Source organism: Pseudophryne corroboree, chromosome 5, assembly GCF_028390025.1.
Source record: "Pseudophryne corroboree isolate aPseCor3 chromosome 5, aPseCor3.hap2, whole genome shotgun sequence".
NCBI lineage: Eukaryota > Metazoa > Chordata > Amphibia > Anura > Myobatrachidae > Pseudophryne > Pseudophryne corroboree.
This window is the reverse complement of record NC_086448.1, coordinates 386371786-386393124: the sequence shown is the minus strand read 5'-3', so window position 1 is coordinate 386393124 and position 21339 is coordinate 386371786. Positions and strand designations below refer to the sequence as shown.

Below are 21339 nucleotides of genomic sequence, written 5' to 3'. Positions count from 1 at the left end.
GCAACGGCATTCTGCAAGCGGAACATCTTCTTTGCGATCTGCCAGTCTTGATTCAGTCAGACAACATAACAGCAGTGGCGTACATAAACCGCCAGGGCGGAACAAAGAGCAGAGCAAGCGCTCTGTCAGCAGTCTTCATTCCAGGAGTGGACAACTGGGAAGCAGACTTCCTCAGCAGACACGATCTCCATCCAGGAGAGTGGGGTCTTCATCAAGAGGTTTTTGCAGAAGTGACAAGTCTTTGGGGAATTCCTCAAATAGACATTAGCGTTCCGCCTCAACAAGAAACTTCAGAGATATTGTTCCAGGTCGAGGGACCCTCAAGCAATAGCGGTGGACGCCCTGGTGACACCGTGGGCGTTTCAGTTGGTCTACGTGTTCCCTCCACTTCCACTCATTCCGAAGGTGATAAAGATCATAAGAAGAACAAAGGTTCAGGCGATCCTCATTGTTCCGGACTGGCCTAAGAGGTCTTGGTATCCAGATCTTCAAGAATTACTCATAGAAGATCCCTGGCCTCTTCCTCTATGAGAGGACCTGTTACAGCAAGGACCGTGCGTGTATCAAGACTTACCGTGGCTGCGTTTGACAGCATGGCCGTTAAACGCCAAATCCTTGCCCGAAAGGGTATTCCCAGTGAAGTCATTCCCACACTACTTCAGGCTAGAAAAGTAGTAACGGCAAAGCATTACTACCGTATTTGGAGAAAATATGTGTCTTGGTGTGAATCCAAGAAGGCTCCTACGGAAGAATTTTGCAAGCAGGTGTGGATGCGGGCCTAAAGTTATGCTCCATTAAAGTACACATTTCGGCCTTATCTATTTTCTATCAGAAAGAATTGGCCTCTCTTCCAGAAGTTCAGACCTTCGTGAAGGGCGTGCTGCACATCCAGCCTCCCTTTGAGCGCCCAGTGGCACCATGGGATCTTAATGTGGTGTTGCAGTTCCTACAATCTCATTGGTTTGAACTTTTGCGTAAGGTTGAGTTGAAATTTCTTACTTGGATAGTGGTCATGCTATTGGCCTTGGCATCAGCTAGGCGGGTGTCTGAATTGGCGGCTTTGTCTCACAAAAGCCTCTATTTGATCTTCCATGCAGATAGAGTGGAGTTGAGAACCCGTCAGCAATTTCTGCCAAAAGTGGTTTCATAGTTTCACGTAAACCAGCCTATTGTGGTGCCAGTTGCTACTGACGCCTTGCCGGAGTCGAAGTCTCTCGATGTGGTCAGAGCTTTTAAAATCTGTCGCCAGAACGGCTCAGATAGCCCTGTGGGCTCCCAACAAGATTGGGGCTCCTGCTTCCAAGCAGACTATTGCACGCTGGATCTGTAATACGATTCAGCAGGCTCATTCTACGGCAGGATTGCCGTTACCGAAATCGGTGAAAGCCCATTCTACCAGAAAGGTGGGCTCATCCTGGGCGGCTGCCCGAGGGGTCTCAGCATTACAGCTTTGCCGAGCGGCTACTTTGTCGGGATCAAACACCTTTGCAAAATTTTACAAGTTTGATACCCTGGCTGAGGAGGACCTCTTGTTTGGTCAATCGGTGCTGCAGAGTCATCCGCACTCTCCCGCCCGTTCTAGAGCTTTGGTTTAAACCCCATGGTTCTTGAAGCATCCCCAGTATCCTCTAGGACGTATGAGAAAATAGGATTTTAATACCTACCGGTTAATCCTTTTCTCTTAGTCCGTAGAGGATGCTGGACGCCCGTCCCTGTGCGGACACTATCTGCAGTACTTGTTTAATAGTTATTGCTTGTGTTACACAAAGATTGTGTTTCAGTTATGGTCAGCCTGTGACTGATTTTGTTCATGCCGTTTGACTGGACTTCTGTTTAATGCCATGTTGTACGGCGTATTTGTGGTGTGAGCTGGTATGTATCTCACCCTTAATTTAACAATAAATCTTTTTCCTCGAAATGTCCGTCTACCTGAGCACAGTTCCTATAACTGGAGTCTGGAGGAGGGGCATAGAGGGTGGAGACAGTTCACACCCATTTAAAGTCTTAAAGTGCCCATGTCTCCTGCGGATCCCGTCTATACCCCATGGTTCTTGAAGCATCCCCAGCATCCTCTACGGACTAAGGCCCTCATTCCGAGTTGTTCGCTCGGTATTTTTCATCGCATCGCAATGAAAATCCGCTTAGTACGCATGCGCAATGTTCGCACTGCGACTGCGCCAAGTAACTTTGCTATGTAGAAAGTAATTTTACTCACGGCTTTTTCATCGCTCCGGCGATCGTAATGTGATTGACAGGAAATGGGTGTTACTGGGCGGAAACACGGCGTTTTAGGGGCGTGTGGCTGAAAACGCTACCGTTTCCGGAAAAAACGCAGGAGTGGCCGGAGAAACGGTGGGAGTGCCTGGGCGAACGCTGGGTGTGTTTGTGACGTCAACCAGGAACGACAAGCACTGAACTGATCGCACAGGCAGAGTAAGTCTGAAGCTACTCCAAAACTGCTACGAGGTTTGTGATCGCAATATTGCGATTACTTCGGTCGCACTTTTAAGAAGCTAAGATTCACTCCCAGTAGGCGGCGGCTTAGCGTGTGTAACTCTGCTACATTCGCATTGCGACCGATCAACTCGGAATGAGGGCCTAAGAGAAAAGGATTTACCGATAGGTATTAAAATCCTATTTTCCCATTTCTACATCCTGAATTTATGGAACATAGAGGTCTTGTTGTTCTGTGATTTTCTTTCGTTTTTTACCTATAGCATTCGCCCTTCTCTGAAAGCTACTGTAGATATGCTAACTGAAAGTCAGTTGCATTAGGGGCATGAGTAGAAGAGATTGAATGTAGATAACAGAAGAGAGCGTTCCAAAGACAGTGACAGTTGGTCAAAAATATATAGAATATATATGAAGAGAAATGTAGCCAAGTCCAAAGTACCAAGGGTCCATAATAGTAAAGTAGTAGGGTCCAAAATCAGAATGCAGCAATCAAACCAGTGCAAGGAACAGTTACTGCCATTATACATAAAACCAGCAAAAATCATCATCTAGGTATTAGCAATAAAACTTGTAATGGGCACTATTAGAATACCAGGTCTGGTCTAGTCCAATGCTTTTAGTAGCGCATTATACCTGTTTAATAAATCCACTTAACTGGCATGGTCAGATCTCATGCGACTGCGCCGTCCCACCCTGTCCCCCCGTTTTTGATGAGGAGATCCATTCTGCAGATGTGCATAATATAATGTTTAAATATTTAGAAAAATACTTTTTAAACTTTATTAAATAAAATAAATTTATAAAAAACAATGTTATTAACAGTTTTGAAGGGAAAAATCATCAGTTAAGTGGTTGTCCCATCCACTTCTTGTTGACCAAACCTCTTAAAACGAAAAAAAAAAAAAAAAAGTACATGCAAGTGGTTTTTCAAATCCATACCTACAAAGAGACAGTCAAAATTGGCGTAGGACCAGGCCTCAGATAAATTTTCTTGACTCTTCAGGGAGTCAGGAAGATCACCACTATTTTCAGGCATTAAACTTAGATACTGTATTAATATATAATATATTATATCTTTTGCAGTAAAACTACTGGAAAAGTTATATAGAAAGAATGTACAGATAAATTTAAATACCCATGTAAATAATATTGTTAGTACATTACTCATAAGTAGATTAAAAATATATTTTTTCTCCAAAATCTAAATAAAGTTTGAAATAACATAGGTGACCAGTTCTCCAGTAACATAAATACAGTCCTCATTAGCTGGATAATAAATTCAGCACGCTACCAGTTACAGTATAGTCTAATGGTGTAACTGTGAATTTCATTGTCTTCGCACCAGCATGCTTGGATCACGGTGGTGCTGCGACTCAGGAAGATCATTTTTGGTATAGTACCATGAATATATGGACCAGCATGCCTGAATCTAATTTTGAGTATATTTAAGTTGTAGGTCTTTTTTTTTAATTTTCAGTATACATTACACAGATAGATAACAGAGATAGAAAATATCACATTTAATAAAACATAATATAAGTAAAAATAGATAAAGGGGGATTGCAATTGCAAATAATTGTGCAAACATTTAAAATATGCCACATATATATGGAATCCGGACTTCATAAATGATATCATAGGACTTTCTGTGGATGAATCTTGATAAAACAGAAGTCCTTATGATAAGACCGCAACATCGAAAAACAAGACTGCAGCATAGCCTGCCAACTGGACTGACACTTGGGGATTCAGAATTACAAACCACTAATCATGGGTGGAATCTTGGCATTGTCCCAGATGGAGATTTGACACTTTAAACATCAGATATCAGCAACAATCAAATCCCCATTCTTTTATTTGAGGAACATATCCAGAATCGAGCATTTAATTCCATCTGAAGATCTGACTAAAGTCATACATGCATTTGTGTAATCTCGATTGGACTACTGCAATGCCCTCTACTTTGGTCCTCCAGCAAAAGAATTGCACTGCTTACAGCTGGTACAGAAACGCAGCTGCCAGGCTATTAACCAACCAGCCCCGTTACTGCTACATAACACCCATTCTCTACTCATTCCACTGATTGCCAGTGAAATGGCGAATCGTCTACAGCAGGGGTGGGGAACCTTTTTTCTACCAAGGGCCATTTGGATATTTATAAAATCCTCCGGGGGCCATACACAAATTCTCAACGTAAAAATTACCCTGCCCCCAAGTCGGTCTGCCCCTTAGAGGTACCTGTGTGCGCGTGCCAAAAAAAATGGGTGTGGCCTATTAAAATGGGATGTGATACACATATGCCCCCAATAGTGCAGTGCTAGATCCACAATTGCCCTCACAGTGCCTCCCTCACTCCCTGAAAAGACCAGCAATCTTCCTGATTGCACCTTACCCCATTATGCAGCTATTACATTCTTGGGGGGAAAATAAATCAGAGAGATATACATTCAGATGAGATCATTAGTGCCATTTCCCTGCATTGGTTATAAGGCACAACGATCCCTATGACCACTTACAGTTATGGAACTTCTTGAAAAACACAATACACAAATCCTGCAAAATATCACTGTATTTTCTTCAATAAATAGATCTTACTAACTTTGGGGCTCATTTACATTTGGATGTAAGTCATTTTCATGACACACCTCTCTGATGTAGCAGTACACGCCCGCGCCGATACCTGTTTCTTATACAATCTCCCTGAAATGCTTTTTCAAAAGTAGGCAAGTATGCCACAGTGCCAGGTATACAAATGCCCCCACAGTGCAAGGTATACAAATGCCCCCACAGTGCAAGGTATACAAATGCCCCCACAGTGGCAGGTATACAAATGCCCCCACAGTGGCAGGTATACAAATGCCCCAACAGTGCCCCCCCCCCCCCTACTTTGCTGCTCACCGCAGCTGCTCCATCCGGCGGGTGTCAGGGGGACAGGACAGGGAGGAGAGCGCGGCTATGTTGGGCGGCGGCATGTAGGACCTTAAACCAGCCGCCGGTTCGTGAGCCAATCAGAGCTCACGGACCGGCAGCTCCTGATTGGCTGCCGGTCCGCAAGCTCTGATTGGCTCACGAACCGGCGGCTGGACATAGTAGTTGCGCTCTCCTCCCTGCCAGCTGAGACATGCTACCACCGGACTGAGCGACGGCGTTTCTCACTGACGCAAGCGGGTGGGCCGGAACCAACAGCTTTGCGGGGTTCCCCACCCCTGGTCTACAAGACAGGCTTACTGACTTTCAAAGCACTACATGACCAGGGCCCAAGGTACCTGAAGCAGCGTCAGATTACATACTGCCCACTCGATTACTGCGATCTGTAAATGAAGCACTATTAGCAGCACCAAGAATCTCCCGTAATTATCTGAGGGTCGAGCTTTTAGCCATGTGGCTCCAACTTTATGGAACTCACTTCCCCGCACAGTTCGAGAGGCCCCTACTCTAGAATCCTTAAAAAATGAACTCAAGACTTTCCTGTTTTTTCAAGCATATACATAATTTAGGTATTTATTTTTCTATATTTATTGAATTTTATGTGTTGAACATTAAAACATGGACATATTGTTGATGTACTGTATGTTTGAGAATCCTGTACAAACTGCATGGTCTACGTTTCAATACTCTGTTGGAATGTTTTAAATGAAAATAATGTCTCAAGTATTTATACTATTTTTTGTGATTGCTTTCTCTCAATAAATTTGATATTTAGTCCTTTCATGGTGTGCTTCAGTAATAACATAAATGTTATTTCTCTATCGTCCTAGTGGATGCTGGGGTTCCTGAAAGGACCATGGGGAATAGCGGCTCCGCAGGAGACAGGGCACAAAAGTAAAGCTTTCCGATCAGGTGGTGTGCACTGGCTCCTCCCCCTATGACCCTCCTCCAAGCCAGTTAGATTTTTGTGCCCGGCCGAGAAGGGTGCAATCTAGGTGGCTCTCCTAAAGAGCTGCTTAGAGAAAGTTTAGCTTAGGTTTTTTATTTTACAGTGAGTCCTGCTGGCAACAGGATCACTGCAACGAGGGACTTAGGGGAGAAGAAGTGAACTCACCTGCGTGCAGGATGGATTGGCTTCTTGGCTACTGGACATCAGCTCCAGAGGGACGATCACAGGTACAGCCTGGATGGTCACCGGAGCCTCGCCGCCGGCCCCCTTGCAGATGCTGAAACATGAAGAGGTCCAGAATCGGCGGCAGAAGACTCCTCAGTCTTCTAAAGGTAGCGCACAGCACTGCAGCTGTGCGCCATTTTCCTCTCAGCACACTTCACACGGCAGTCACTGAGGGTGCAGGGCGCTGGGAGGGGAGCGCCCTGGGAGGCAAATGAAAACCTTTTTGGCTAAAAAATACCTCACATATAGCCTCCGGGGCTATATGGAGATATTTAACCCCTGCCAGAATACACTAAAGAGCGGGAGACGAGCCCGCCGGAAAAGGGGCGGGGCCTATCTCCTCAGCACACAGCGCCATTTTCCTTACACAGCTCCGCTGGTCAGGACGGCTCCCAGGTCTCTCCCCTGCACTGCACTACAGAAACAGGGTAAAACAAGAGAGGGGGGGCAAAATAGTGGCAAAAATTATATTATAAAAGCAGCTATACAGGGAGCACTTATTATAAGGCTATCCCTGTCATATATAGCGCTTTTGGTGTGTGCTGGCAAACTCTCCCTCTGTCTCCCCAAAGGGCTAGTGGGGTCCTGTCTTCGTTAAGAGCATTCCCTGTGTGTCTGCTGTGTGTCGGTACGTGTGTGTCGACATGTATGAGGACGATATTGGTGTGGAGGCGGAGCAATTGCCAAATATGGGGATGTCACCTCCTAGGGGGTCGACACCAGAATGGATGCCTTTATTTATGGAATTACGGGATAGTGTCAACACGCTAAAGCAGTCGTTTGTCGACATGTGACGGCCGGACAATCAGTTAGTGCCTGTCCAGGCGCCTCAAACACCGTCAGGGGCTGTAAAACGCCCTTTGCCTCAGTCGGTCGACACAGACCCAGACACAGGCACTGATTCCAGTGGCGACGGTGACGAATCAACCGTATTTTCCAGTAGGGCCACACACGTTATATGATTTTGGCAATGAAGGAGGCGTTACATTTAGCTGATACTACTGGTACCACTAAACAGGGTATTATGTGGGGTGTGAAAAAACTACCTATAGTTTTTCCTGAATCAGAAGAACTAAATGATGTATGTGATGAAGCGTGGGTTGCCCCCGATAAAAAGATGCTAATTTCAAAGAAGTTATTAGCTTTATACCCTTTCCCGTCAGAGGTTAGGGCGCGCTGGGAAACACCTCCTAGGGTGGATAAGGCGCTCACACGCTTATCTAAACAAGTGGCGTTACCCTCTCCTGAGACGGCCGCACTTAAAGATCCAACAGATAGGAGGATGGAAAATATCCAAAAAAGTATATACACACATACAGGTGTTATACTACGACCAGCTATAGCGTCAGCCTGGAAGTGCAGTGCTGGAGTAGTTTGGTCAGAGTCCCTGATTGAAAATATTGATACCCTGGATAGGGACAATGTTTTACTGTCTTTAGAGCAAATAAAGGATGCATTTCTTTATATGCGTGATGCACAGAGGGATATCTGCACACTGGCATCACGGGTAAGTGCTATGTCCATTTCGGCCAGAAGAAGTTTATGGACGCGACAGTGGTCAGGCGATGCGGACTCAAAACGGCATATGGAAGTTTTGCCGTATAAAGGGGAGGAGTTATTTGGAGTCGGTCTATCAGATTTGGTGGCCACGGCTACAGCCGGGAAATCCACCTTTTTACCTCAAGCTACTCCCCAACAGAAAAAGACACCGACTTTTCAACCGCAGTCCTTTCGTTCCTTTAAAAACAAGAGAGCAAAGGGATATTCATATCTGCCACGAGGCAGAGGAAGGGGGAAGAGACACCAACAGGCAGCTCCTTCCCAGGAACAGAAGCCCTCCCCCGCTTCTACAAAAGCCTCAGCATGACGCTGGGGCTTCTCAAGCGGACTCGGGGGCGGTGGGCGGTCGTCTCAAGCATTTCAGCGCGCAGTGGGCTCACTCGCAGGTAGATCCCTGGATCCTGCAGATAATATCTCAGGGGTACAGGTTGGAACTAGAGACAGATCCGCCTCGCCGTTTCCTGAAGTCTGCTTTACCAACGTCCCCCTCCGAAAGGGAGACGGTTTTGGAAGCCATTCACAAGCTGTACTCTCAGCAGGTGATAGTCAAGGTACCTCTTCTACAACAGGGAAAGGGGTATTATTCCACTCTATTTGTGGTACCGAAGCCGGACGGCTCGGTAAGACCTATTCTAAATCTGAAGTCCTTGAACCTGTACATAAAGAAGTTCAAGTTCAAAATGGAGTTACTCAGAGCAGTGATAGCGAACCTGGAAGAAGGGGACTTTATGGTGTCCTTGGACATCAAGGATGCGTACCTCCACGTTCCAATTTACCCCTCACACCAGGGGTACCTCAGGTTCGTTGTACAAAACTGTCACTATCAGTTTCAGACGCTGCCGTTCGGATTGTCCACGGCACCTCGGGTCTTTACAAAGGTAATGGCCGAGATGATGATTCTTCTTCGAAGAAAAGGCGTATTAATTATCCCATACTTGGACGATCTCCTAATAAGGGCAAGGTCCAGAGAACAGCTAGAGAGGGGATTAGCACTGTCTCAAGAAGTGCTAAAACAACACGGCTGGATTCTGAATATTCCAAAATCCCAGTTAATGCCGACAACTCGTCTGCTGTTCCTAGGGATGATTCTGGACACGGTTCAGAAAAAGGTTCTTCTCCCGGAGGAAAAAGCCAAGGAGTTGTCCGAGCTTGTCAGGAACCTCCTAAAACCAGGAAAGGTGTCTGTACATCAATGCACAAGAGTCCTGGGAAAAATGGTGGCTTCTTACGAAGCAATTCCATTCGGCAGATTCCATGCACGAATTTTCCAGAGGGATCTGTTAGACAAATGGTCAGGGTCGCATCTTCAGATGCACCAGCGGATAACCCTGTCTCCAAGGACAAGGGTATCTCTTCTGTGGTGGTTGCAGAGTGCTCATCTATTGGAGGGCCGCAGATTCGGCATACAGGATTGGATCCTGGTGACCACGGACGCCAGCCTGAGAGGCTGGGGAGCAGTCACACAAGGAAGAAACTTCCAGGGAGTGTGGACGAGCCTGGAAACGTCTCTTCACATAAACATTCTGGAACTAAGAGCAATCTACAATGCTCTAAGCCAGGCAGAACCTCTGCTTCAAGGAAAACCGGTGTTGATCCAGTCGGACAACATCACGGCAGTCGCCCATGTGAACAGACAGGGCGGCACAAGAAGCAGGAGTGCAATGGCAGAAGCTGCAAGGATTCTTCGCTGGGCAGAGAATCAGGTGATAGCACTGTCAGCAGTGTTCATCCCGGGAGTGGACAACTGGGAAGCAGACTTCCTCAGCAGACACGACCTTCACCCGGGAGAGTGGGGACTTCATCCGGAAGTCTTCCACATGCTGGTAACCCGTTGGGAAAGACCAATGGTGGACATGATGGCGTCTCGCCTCAACAAAAAACTGGACAGGTATTGCGCCAGGTCAAGAGATCCGCAGGCAATAGCTGTGGACGCGCTGGTAACGCCTTGGGTGTACCAGTCGGTGTATGTGTTTCCTCCTCTGCCTCTCATACCAAAAGTATTGAGAATTATACGGCAAAGAGGCGTAAGAACGATACTAGTGGTTCCGGATTGGCCAAGAAGGACTTGGTACCCGGAACTTCAAGAGATGATCACGGAAGATCCGTGGCCTCTACCTCTAAGGAGGGACTTGCTTCAGCAGGGTCCCTGTCTGTTTCAAGACTTACCGCGGCTGCGTTTGACGGCATGGCGGTTGAACGCCGGATCCTAAAGGAAAAAGACATGCCGGAAGAAGTCATTCCTACTTTGATTAAAGCAAGGAAGGAAGTAACCGTGCAACACTATCACCGCATTTGGCGAAGATATGTTGCGTGGTGCGAGGATCGGAGTGCTCCGACGGAGGAATTTCAACTGGGTCGATTCCTACATTTCCTGCAATCAGGATTGTCTATGGGTCTCAAATTGGGATCTATTAAGGTTCAAATTTCGGCCCTGTCGATTTTCTTTCAAAAAGAATTGGCTTCAGTTCCTGAAGTCCAGACTTTTGTTAAGGGAGTGCTGCATATACAGCCTCCTGTGGTGCCTCCAGTGGCACCGTGGGATCTCAATGTGGTTTTGGAATTTCTAAAATCTCATTGGTTTGAACCACTAAAAAAGGTGGATTTAAAATATCTCACATGGAAAGTGACCATGTTACTAGCCCTGGCTTCGGCCAGGAGAGTGTCAGAACTGGCAGCTTTATCTTACAAAAGCCCATATCTGATTTTCCATTCGGACAGGGCAGAACTGCGGACTCGTCCGCAATTTCTCCCTAAGGTGGTGTCAGCATTTCATCTGAACCAGCCTATTGTAGTTCCTGCGGCTACAAGTGACTTGGAGGACTCCAAGTTACTGGACGTTGTCAGAGCATTAAAAATATATATTGCAAGGACAGCTGGAGTCAGAAAATCTGACTCGTTGTTTATATTGTATGCACCCAACAAGATGGGTGCTCCTGCGTCTAAGCAGACGATTGCTCGTTGGATCTGTAGCACAATCCAACTTGCACATTCTGTGGCAGGCCTGCCACAGCCTAAATCTGTAAAGGCCCACTCCACAAGGAAGGTGGGCTCATCTTGGGCGGCTGCCCGAGGGGTCTCGGCATTACAACTTTGCCGAGCAGCTACGTGGTCAGGGGAGAACACGTTTGTAAAATTTTACAAATTTGATACTCTGGCTAAGGAGGACCTGGAGTTCTCTCATTCGGTGCTGCAGAGTCATCCGCACTCTCCCGCCCGTTTGGGAGCTTTGGTATAATCCCCATGGTCCTTTCAGGAACCCCAGCATCCACTAGGACGATAGAGAAAATAAGAATTTACTTACCGATAATTCTATTTCTCGGAGTCCGTAGTGGATGCTGGGCGCCCATCCCAAGTGCGGATTATCTGCAATAATTGTACATAGTTATTGTTAACTAATTCGGGTTATTGTTAAGAAGCCATCTTTCAGAGGCTCCTCTGTTATCATACTGTTAACTGGTTTTGATCACAAGTTGTACGGTGTGATTGGTGTGGCTGGTATGAGTCTTACCCGGGATTCAAAATTCCTCCCTTATTGTGTACGCTCGTCCGGGCACAGTACCTAACTGGCTTGGAGGAGGGTCATAGGGGGAGGAGCCAGTGCACACCACCTGATCGGAAAGCTTTACTTTTGTGCCCTGTCTCCTGCGGAGCCGCTATTCCCCATGGTCCTTTCAGGAACCCCAGCATCCACTACGGACTCCGAGAAATAGAATTATCGGTAAGTAAATTCTTATTTTTGGTACAGATAAAAATAGTCAAGTGGTTCAGATTTCACTTCTGGTTTCCCCAATACAGTTCTCTTGTGTTAATGCATAATTAGGCATGGATATGTCTGCGCTTTGGTTCCCAAGTTATTATGCCATGCATCATTATTATAAGTCACTACACCCTTATTCAGTAACAAAAGTTTGAAATAATGATCTTACTGGTTCTCAGCTATTTCTGAGGCATTTCTACAGTATTATCAAACATTGTATGCAGTGCCTCCTGATGACCCGGCTTTAGGGTTCGTTCACCCCCTACAAGATTAATAGAGGTTAACCTTGCAGTTCCCATAATAGAATACAATGTAGCTGTTCTCTCCATAGGCTTCAGTGGTGCTTTCCCACCATTAAAGTATATGGGGGAAGTTTGACAGCCACTCACAGCCATTCAGAGATCTGCTCCTACGGATGTGCTTGCTGATTGTCTCGCACCTCTTACAATGGCAGGAGTCACTCGGGTGCCGCTCAGTCATGTAGACTACTGTAAGTGTATGTGGTCACACATACACTAACTCAGTGTGTACTGGTTTGGGTATAGCGGTTTGTTATTTTTTAACCCCTTGGATGCCTACTTAGACCGAAGAGGATCTGATCTACACCAGGAAGAGGTTAGTATGGATTTTTTTTCTTTTTTTTTTTACAGACACATAATAAACCATGGATTCAACATGGATAAGAGGACTTGAATGGCTACAGGGGGTGTCGGTAAGTATGTGTGAGTGTACAAGTGTGTTTATTAAAGTTCTAATGTCATAGGGTAAATTTACTAAGATGGGAGTTCTATTTAAGATAGGATGTTGCCAATAGCAACCAATCAGATTCCAGGTATTATCTTCTAGAAGGTGCAAGATAAATGAGAAGTAGAATCTGATTGGTTGCTATGGGCAACATCCCATCTTAAATAAAACTCCAATCTTAGTAAATTTACCCCATGGTGTGCACATTTTGTCTTTTTGATTTATTTTACAGGGAGTCTATATGTACCTTCGGGCAGGGTCGGATCTAAGGGTCATTGCCTCCCCCCCTTAATCACGTCATTGCCCCCTTAATTTTGGGTGCCAGTCGGGATGACTCAAGACCATAAAAGCAGCCCTAGTCTTGTGATGTTAGTGTATTAGAATGCTTAATATTTGTAGACACTCCCTTAGTAATGTGTAAGCCTGAATCTTCAGTGATGGTCCCTGGGACCAGGGGGATGCTGGGAAGTGGGTGGTCCAGTGTGCAGTCTGCCTGGAGTTGGTGATGGAATAAAAAACAGCACAGCAATGAACTCACATGTCTCTGTGTCCCGATGACTGGATTTACAAACATATGAGCAAAACATGGTGTCAGAAGAAGTTTAACTTGGACTGCTAGTGCTATCAGTGTGTGAAAGAATCTTGCAGAAGTCTGTAAGGCTGTGGTACTCAGTGTCTGCACAGCCTGCCGTGTGCTCCTCTCTTCAAACAGCGAGTAACCATGGATAAACTGGCTCCTCCAACCGGCATGCTGATGTCTGGCAACTTGTCTGAAAACTGGAAAAGATTTAAGCAAAGGTTTAAATATATATCTTGCTGCATGTGGAGCTGATACAGAGGCTGACAAAACTAAGGCATCCATTTTCCTCCATGTGATAGAAGGGGATGTGCTGGACATTTATAATAGTTTTCAGTTTGCTGAGGGGCAGAATATAGTGCTATCTTCTATAATGCAAAAGTTTGAAGATTACTTTGTGCCAAGGAAAAATGTGACATATGAAAGATATACGTTTTTCACGTGATCATAAGTCTGTAGACGGATTTGATCAGTATGTTACAGAGCTGCAATCACTCAGTAAAACCTGTGAGTTTGGTGATTTAAAGGATTCACTGATTAGAGATCGTATTGTCTGGAATACCTGATAATGGACTCAGAGAGAGACTGCTGAGAGAGCAAGACCTAACACTAGACAAGGCATTGACTATGTGTAGATCTGCAGAAATAACTAGATTTCAAGCCAAAACCTTACACAAGGAAGTTGATGCTGCTGTCCATGTAGTGCAGAAAACAGAGCCAATCAAACCTCCATTCTCAAGAATGAAGCAGTCTAAGCCACAGTCTAATAAGGAAATGTGTAGTAGATGTGGAAATGCTCACAATCCTAAAATGTGCCTGGCTTATGGTAAAACCTGCATGAAATGTGGTAGACTTAATCACTTTGCCAAATGCTGTAAAATGAAAAGTGCATGCTGTTAAACATAGGAATTCTTTGTGGATTGCATTGAACTTTGCAGTGCAGATAAGAAAGAATATATTGTCCCTTTAACTGTGAATGAGATTGTCATTCCCTTTAAGCTTGATACTGGCGCGCAGGTGAATTTAATATTGTTTCAAGACTATAAGACTTTTAGAGTAAAACCTAAAATTCATCCAGCCAAAGTGAAAGTTACAGGGTACACTGGGGAGGAAATTCCTGTGAAAGGTACATGCTTAGTGACACTGAAATATAAGGGACAACAGTTTAAAACATCTCTACCGATTGTGGATAAAAATGTGCAACCAATTCTAGGATTAAGTTCCTGTGAGAAACTGAGCTTGCTAAAGAAAGTTTTTATGGTGACATCACAAGTAGAAGATGACTGCAAATCTATGTTTACAGAATACAGAGACTTGTTTGAAGGTCTAGGTTGTTTGCCTGGAGAGCATAAAATAAATAGACACGCAAGTTTCTTCAGTGATTTACACCCCTGTAGAAAAGTGCCGTTTGCGCTGAGAGAAAAACTGAAACAAGAGTTAAATCGCATGGAAGCCTTGGGTGTGATACAGAAAGTTGATGAGCCTACTGAATGGGTAAGCTCCTTAGTAATTGTTGAAAAGAAAAATGGACAACTCAGAATATGTCTAGACCCCAGAGATTTAAACAAAGTTATTAAACGAGAACATTTCAAACTACCTACCAGAGATGAAATCATGTCACAATTTGCGGGAGCAAAATGATTCAGTAAATTGGATGCATCTTCAGGATTCTGGCAAATGAAGCTAGATGAGGCCAGCTCAAAGCTTTGTACATTTAATACCCCAGAAGGTCGATACAGATTTCTTCGACTACCATATTGAATATTGTCTGCTCCAGAAGTATATCACAAAAAGATACACATGATTTTTGAACATATTCCATGTGTTGAAACAATGATGGATGACATTATTGTCTGGGGATCTACAAAGGAAGAACATGATTCTAGATTGAGACAAGTAATGGAACTTGTCAAGAAAGTAAATCTAAAGCTAAACAAGGACAAATGTGAATTTGGCGTGAATACACTTACCTTTATGGGCGATGTGGTCTCGGATCAAGGTGTAAAACCAGACCCAAGGAAAATATCAGCCATAGTGAACATGGAACGTCCTAGCAACAAAGACAACGTCAGAAGATTCCTAAGAATGATTACTTACTTAGGAAAGTTTATTTCTCAACTCTCTGAATGAACAGCCTCTCTTAGATGGTTGTTGGACAAAGATAACGAGTGGATGTGGTCACATGAACAAGAATTTCAGCTGAATTTCAGCTGCGCTGGCCAGGAGCTACTCCTAAAGTGCAAAAGCATCACCGCTGTGCAGGGCAGGGGGGGCGCACTGACATGTGGGGCGGGATAGCCCTGTGCTGGGCGTCCCCATGCATGTCTATGGACATGACCATAGCCCTGCAAAATTTGCAGGGCTACGATCAACTCTGAATGACCCCCCGTGGTTGTGCCCAACTGCTAACAAATTTGCTGCTACAACCAGGTCTGAATTACCCCCATTGTTATAGCCTCAAAATTAAAAATTTGCGGGCTATTACATTGGTCGGGTTTTGGAACAAGCTCACACCTTTTCATGTGCAAGAAGGTACGGGTTTGTCCATAAAAAACTCGGACCCTATTACATTTCTCCCATGCGGCTGATGGCATGGGGTTTTGCCTTGTACTGTAAGTGATTGCCCCTTTAATAAAGCGTCCGAGATCGGCCAGCATCTCACACCTCCGGTGATCTTGGACTCCATTACATCCCGCCGTTAGTCTCCTCTTATTATGCGGAGATGCTTTAAAAGTTACTTCATAGGTCATGGCATATTACACCCCTTGACTTTGGTTTCTGAGCGCCTCCTATCTGTTGGTGCATACTTCTGCTCCTCTACAAATGGCCGTGCATTTTTGCAGAATTTCAGGCCCACTCGAGCAAATACAATTGTGCATCTCAATTAATGAATACTACAAAATTAACTTGCACCTGCTCTCTATTGTGTGGGGACTTTAAGGGTCTCATTATTACGTATGCTTTGTTTCTCAAGATACAAAAGGCGCAAAGGTTCCTTCACTGCCACTGTTGAGCAGGTCCATGAGCTAACTGACTTGAACTTGTTTATAAAGAGCTTTTTTCTGTTAGGGGTTGACATTCAGCGTGGGAGAGAAACTGAACAAGCCCTCCACTGGATAAAACATAAGTTCTAGGAGAAAAGTAATATGCAAATTTAAAGTACAAACTCTGCGCAGGCCATCATGGTTGTGTGGGACATAAAGAAAACGCTTAGTTATGATCCGACGATCATTAATGAATCCTTTTATAGTTTTTACTCTTTATTTAATCTTGATGAGGATACATCCTTGCATACTTTACGGTGAACATTCCAGATTCTTTCCTTTGCTCCTTCCAAACTCTATGCAGTAAATTTGTTTGGAGTGGCAAAAAACCTAGACACAGTACACACTATTTAGCAAAATCTAAATCTAACGGAGGCCTAGTCCTTTCCTTGTTTGACAGATCTTACTTTGCAACCGAAATCTTTTGGCTACCTGGTTCTAGGGTCAAGAAGTGGGTCAACATTGAGGAAACATTGTTGGTGGACATAGAGATGGTGGGATTTCTGCCTTGGATTCCAAATCATAGATCAGCCTTATCCTCAGTAAATGGTTTGATGTGGCTCCCTATCTATCCCCACTCACTTCACTCTGGAGTCACCCTTATTTACCCTAGCTTGCAGCCAGGCTTTTGCCCAACCCTGATTGGCCGTGGGCTTGAACAGATTCCTCCATATCATGGGACAACATGCTCCACGGTCCTTTTTGGACCTGAATGAGAAACACAATGTCCCCAGCACCTTTTAATATTCCTGTATCCAGTTTAAATGTTTCATACAGGCCCAGACTTCACCCCCAATGTCAGTTGATCACAATTGCATCTATAACCACCGGTGTCACAAGGGAAGTGTGGGGGGTGCGAGTCGCACCCCAGTGTCACCTTTTTAGGGGGTGACACTGAAATGCCGACTCCTCCACAGTTATAGGAGCCAGGTGCTGCAGTGTGAAATTATCCTCCAGCAATCTGATTCTGTCACTGAGATGGAGCCATCATTCAGCACAAGTCTCCATGGGCAGCCCAGTATCTACGGGGGGCTTCACGCTAGGCCATGCCCCTTAGCAATTTGGGGACTCCGAGGCCACACCCCTTTCTGCAAGGCCACACTCCTTTTTGGCTGCCATTGTCTACAACCCTTCACATTCAGGCAACCCATCAATTAACACAGCCGTGCAAGAAAATACTTGTAAAATATACGACTGTTAGTACATGGTTCCCACAGGATTAGGGCTATATTTACTAAAGTGCAGGTTTTTTTTAGAAGTGGATTTCGATTATAGCTACTATCTTCTAAAAGGTGTTAGAAAAATGATAAGCAGAATAGTAATCCACTTGGTACCCCGCCCTCCATCTCTTTCCCCCATTTCCCTCTTGAAAAATTCAAAAAAATCCATTGGCACTTTTGCTATTCATGCACTTGTTCTGTATTGTTATTTTGTGGTCATCCTTTCTCTGTCTTTCTGAAGAGTTTTACTGCCTCTATTGATTCTCTGCTGATTTAAATAAAAATAAAAAAAATAAAAAAAGTGTGCAAGATTTTGTGCTGTGTCTCGGCGCTTTTGTAAATTAAGCCTATAAGGTTTTAAACTTTTCATGACAGTAAACGTTTACAGCTTTAACTGTTCCTTTGCTATTAAATGTATAAACTGTAGTTTAGCATTTTATCTGTGTTAAAAATAAACTACATTTTTCTTTTAACTTATTTTGCAGTGGTCTATTTATATTCGTGCTGCTGTCCGTAAAGAAAAGGGACTGCCAATCTTAGTGGAACTTCTCCGAATAGACAATGATAGAGTGGTATGTGCAGTTGCTACTGCTTTACGGAATATGGCCTTGGATGTCAGAAATAAAGAACTAATAGGTAAGTTTACATTTTTATTTGTTAAGTACTAATTACAACATTTTACATTGAAGGTACTGCAATTCTTGTTAGAGATTAGCTTCATTTTTTGCATTAGTGTGAATTAGGAACTCTCATGTAATAGCCAGTAAGATGCATGCACCAGCACGATCCTTGCAAGAATGGTAGCCCATATTATTAAGGTGGGAATAATTTTGTTTTACTTTTAACCAAGTAAATTGGGCACAACTCCTCTCCTCAGGTAAGCTGCTGCTCTCACACTAATTTTCACTTTATATAGGTTTTAGCACAGAGTGGCGCCAGGATTATATTTTGTATAATTTAATAATTTGGTTTTGCCCTATACATTTATGACCTTTTCAAAATACGTGGAAACTTTCTGGAATCGAGCTTGTGCCTGCATCACGCAAATGATTACATAAGGCACATGAGGGTAAATGTAATAAGGTGGAAGTTGTCGGAGGTGTGGGCAGTAATCATTTACTAGGCAAAGCCAGGATATGGTCATTCTCGCCCCCAGTGTCTCGCACCTCCGGCATCTTGCACCCTATTACATTTACCATGTGGTGTCCTTTCTGCCAGAATGAAAACTTTGCATACAACTTTGTAGTTTTTAATCTTATTTTTTTTTTCAGATCTATCATTGAGTGATTTATAGATCACAGAACATTTCTTATTCTTATTTATATCAATGTTCCATATGTGTGATACATATCTTTAAAGCATCTGATGTATGAGGTGTCATTAGCATTGCATTGTCTAAATGTGGACAAAATACATTGTTGATTATTTTTACACTCATATAACTGTTATACAAACTGTTGTACAGTATTATATTAGAACAAATTCAGTTTTGTAGCAAAACATGACTTGTGGCACCCCTCCCAACTCTCCCGATTTTCACAGTACAGTCCCGCTGTCACAGCCGCGGGCCACAGTGTCCCGCGGAGGTGGTGGTGGTGGGGGTGGGGGGGGGGGGTGGGCAGGGGCAGTTTGGAGGATCCTGTCATTGCTGCTCTGCTGTAGAGCAACGTTGAATAGACACTGTGTGCATGCGCACAGTGTCGATTCACAAGAGGGGGCAAGATGGGGCATGGCCAGCAGCTTACAAAGCGCTGCCCATGCCCGCACTGTGACAAAAACTGAAGGCGTGGCAGGTGGCTGCGGCATTGCTGTGAAGTCACACCCATTTCCATGATGCCACACACCCTTTTGGGCGGGTATGCAGCTATGCCACGCAGAAGAATCCCACTTTGCATGTAATAGAAGTTGAGAGGTATGCTTGTGGTACTGTACATACAAAATATGTTAGTACTATATATCTGAACCAACCGAGGTTATTTTCCAAATTCAGGGCAGTGGTAAACATAGTCACTTGTGTTTGCTAGCAGTGCCGTGACTAGGAATTTTAGCGCTGTGTGCAAGAAACGGCATTGGCGCTCCCCCCTTATGTAAAACAGGGGCAGTGCGTGCCATAGGAGCGCAAAAAATATAGGGGCTTGGCTTCATGGGGAAGGGGTGTGGCCACAAAATAATACCAATTCATACTACGTTGCACAGTAGTCTCCATTATTCATATTACGCCGCACAGTAGCGCCAGTAAACCAGGTACAGCCCCTTTTTACACATTGTGGCAGACAGCGTCCCCTATTTACACAATACGGCAGCCAGTACCCCTTTTTACACATTACGGCAGACAGCGTCCCCCTTTTTACATATTACGGCAGACAGCGTCCCCCTTTTTACACAGTACGGCAGACAGCGTCCCCCTTTTTACACAGTATGGCAGACAGCGTCCCCCTTTTTACACAGTACGGCAGACAGCGTCCCCCTTTTTACACAGTACGGCAGACAGAATAGATAGATAGATAGAGTAGATACAGTAGATGCTTACCATCCCTCCCCGCTGGCTCAGGCAGTCAGGCTCCTCGGTGCAGGCTTCATGCAGCAGATCCCGGGCAGTGGAGAAGGAGGAGGAGGGAGGGGGACTGGAGCCGCAGCAGCGCTATGAAATTGGTAGCGGCGCCGCTGCAGCTGTCCCTGTCCTTCCGCATTGGCTGCCCGCCACCACTGTGAATGCTGGGATGAGGGAAGCGCATCCCAGCATTCACAGCAGTGCCAGCCAGCCAATGCGGAAGAAGAGGAACAGCAGCAAGGCCGCCACTACCAATTACATAGCGCTGCTGCAGCTCCAGTCCCCCTCCCTCCTCCTCCTCCTCCTCCTCCCCTGCCTCCGTAGCTGCTTCTTTCATCTTCTCCTCCGGCGCTGCGCACACAGCACAGGCGGCTTGTAATGAGTCAATTTGATAATGATAATTTGATAATGTTTTACCGTCACCTCCTTCCTAGACTTTATTAAAAGTAGGGATGACCTCTTCCGGAATCCCCTTTTCCGCTAGGATTCGGCGTTCAACCGCCATGCCGTCAAACGTAACCACGGTAAGTCTTGAAATGCACAGAGCCCCTGCTGCAACAGGTCTTCCCTCAGAGGAAGAGGCCAGGGGTCTCCTGTGAGCATCTCTTGTAGATCCGAGTACCAGGCCCTTCGAGGCCAGTCTGGGACAAGAGTATCATCTGTACTCTTCTTCGTCTTATGATCCTCAACACTTTCGTGATGAGAGAAAGAGGAGGAAACACGTAGACCGATTCGAACACCCACGGTGTTACCAGTGCATCTACTGCTACTGCCTGAGGGTCCCGAGACCTGGCGCAATACCTCCGAAGTTTTTTGTTGAGGCGTGACGCCATCATGTCTATTTGAGGAGTTCCCCAAAGACGTGTTACGTCTGCAAAGACTTCTTGATGAAGTCCCCACTCTCCTGGATGGAGATCGTGTCTGCTGAGGAAGTCTGCTTCCCAGTTGTCCACTCCCGGAATGAAGACAGCCGACAGAGCGCTTACATGATTTTCCGCCCAGCGAAGTATCCTTGTGGCTTCAGCCATCGCGACTCTGCTTCTTGACCCGCTTTGGCGGTTCACATGAGCCACTGCAGTGACATTGTCTGATTGAATCAGAACCGGTAGGTTTCGAAGAAAACTCTCCGCTTGTCGAAGGCCATTGTAAATGGCCCTGAGTTCCAACACACTGATGTGTAGACAGGACTCCTGATCTGACCAAAAACCATGAAAGGTCTTTCCCTGTGTGACCGCTCCCCATCCTCGGAGGCTCGCATCCGTGGTAACCAGAATTGAGTCCTGAATCCCGAACCAGCGACCCTCCAGCAGATGAGCACTTTGCAACCACC

General features: G+C 45.2%; 1 protein-coding gene across 6 annotated transcripts in view; it reads left to right on the top strand.

Moving 5' to 3' along the window:
• The window catches only part of CTNND2 (catenin delta 2), a 1915824-nt gene that overhangs the window by 1518409 nt on the left and 376076 nt on the right, over positions 1–21339 (top strand). For all 6 annotated transcript variants that reach the window (XM_063922708.1, XM_063922704.1, XM_063922707.1 and 3 more), the window contains one exon: positions 17944–18094. In XM_063922708.1, coding sequence (XP_063778778.1) covers positions 17944–18094 — 151 coding nt within the window. The remainder of the gene's footprint in view (positions 1–17943; positions 18095–21339) is intronic.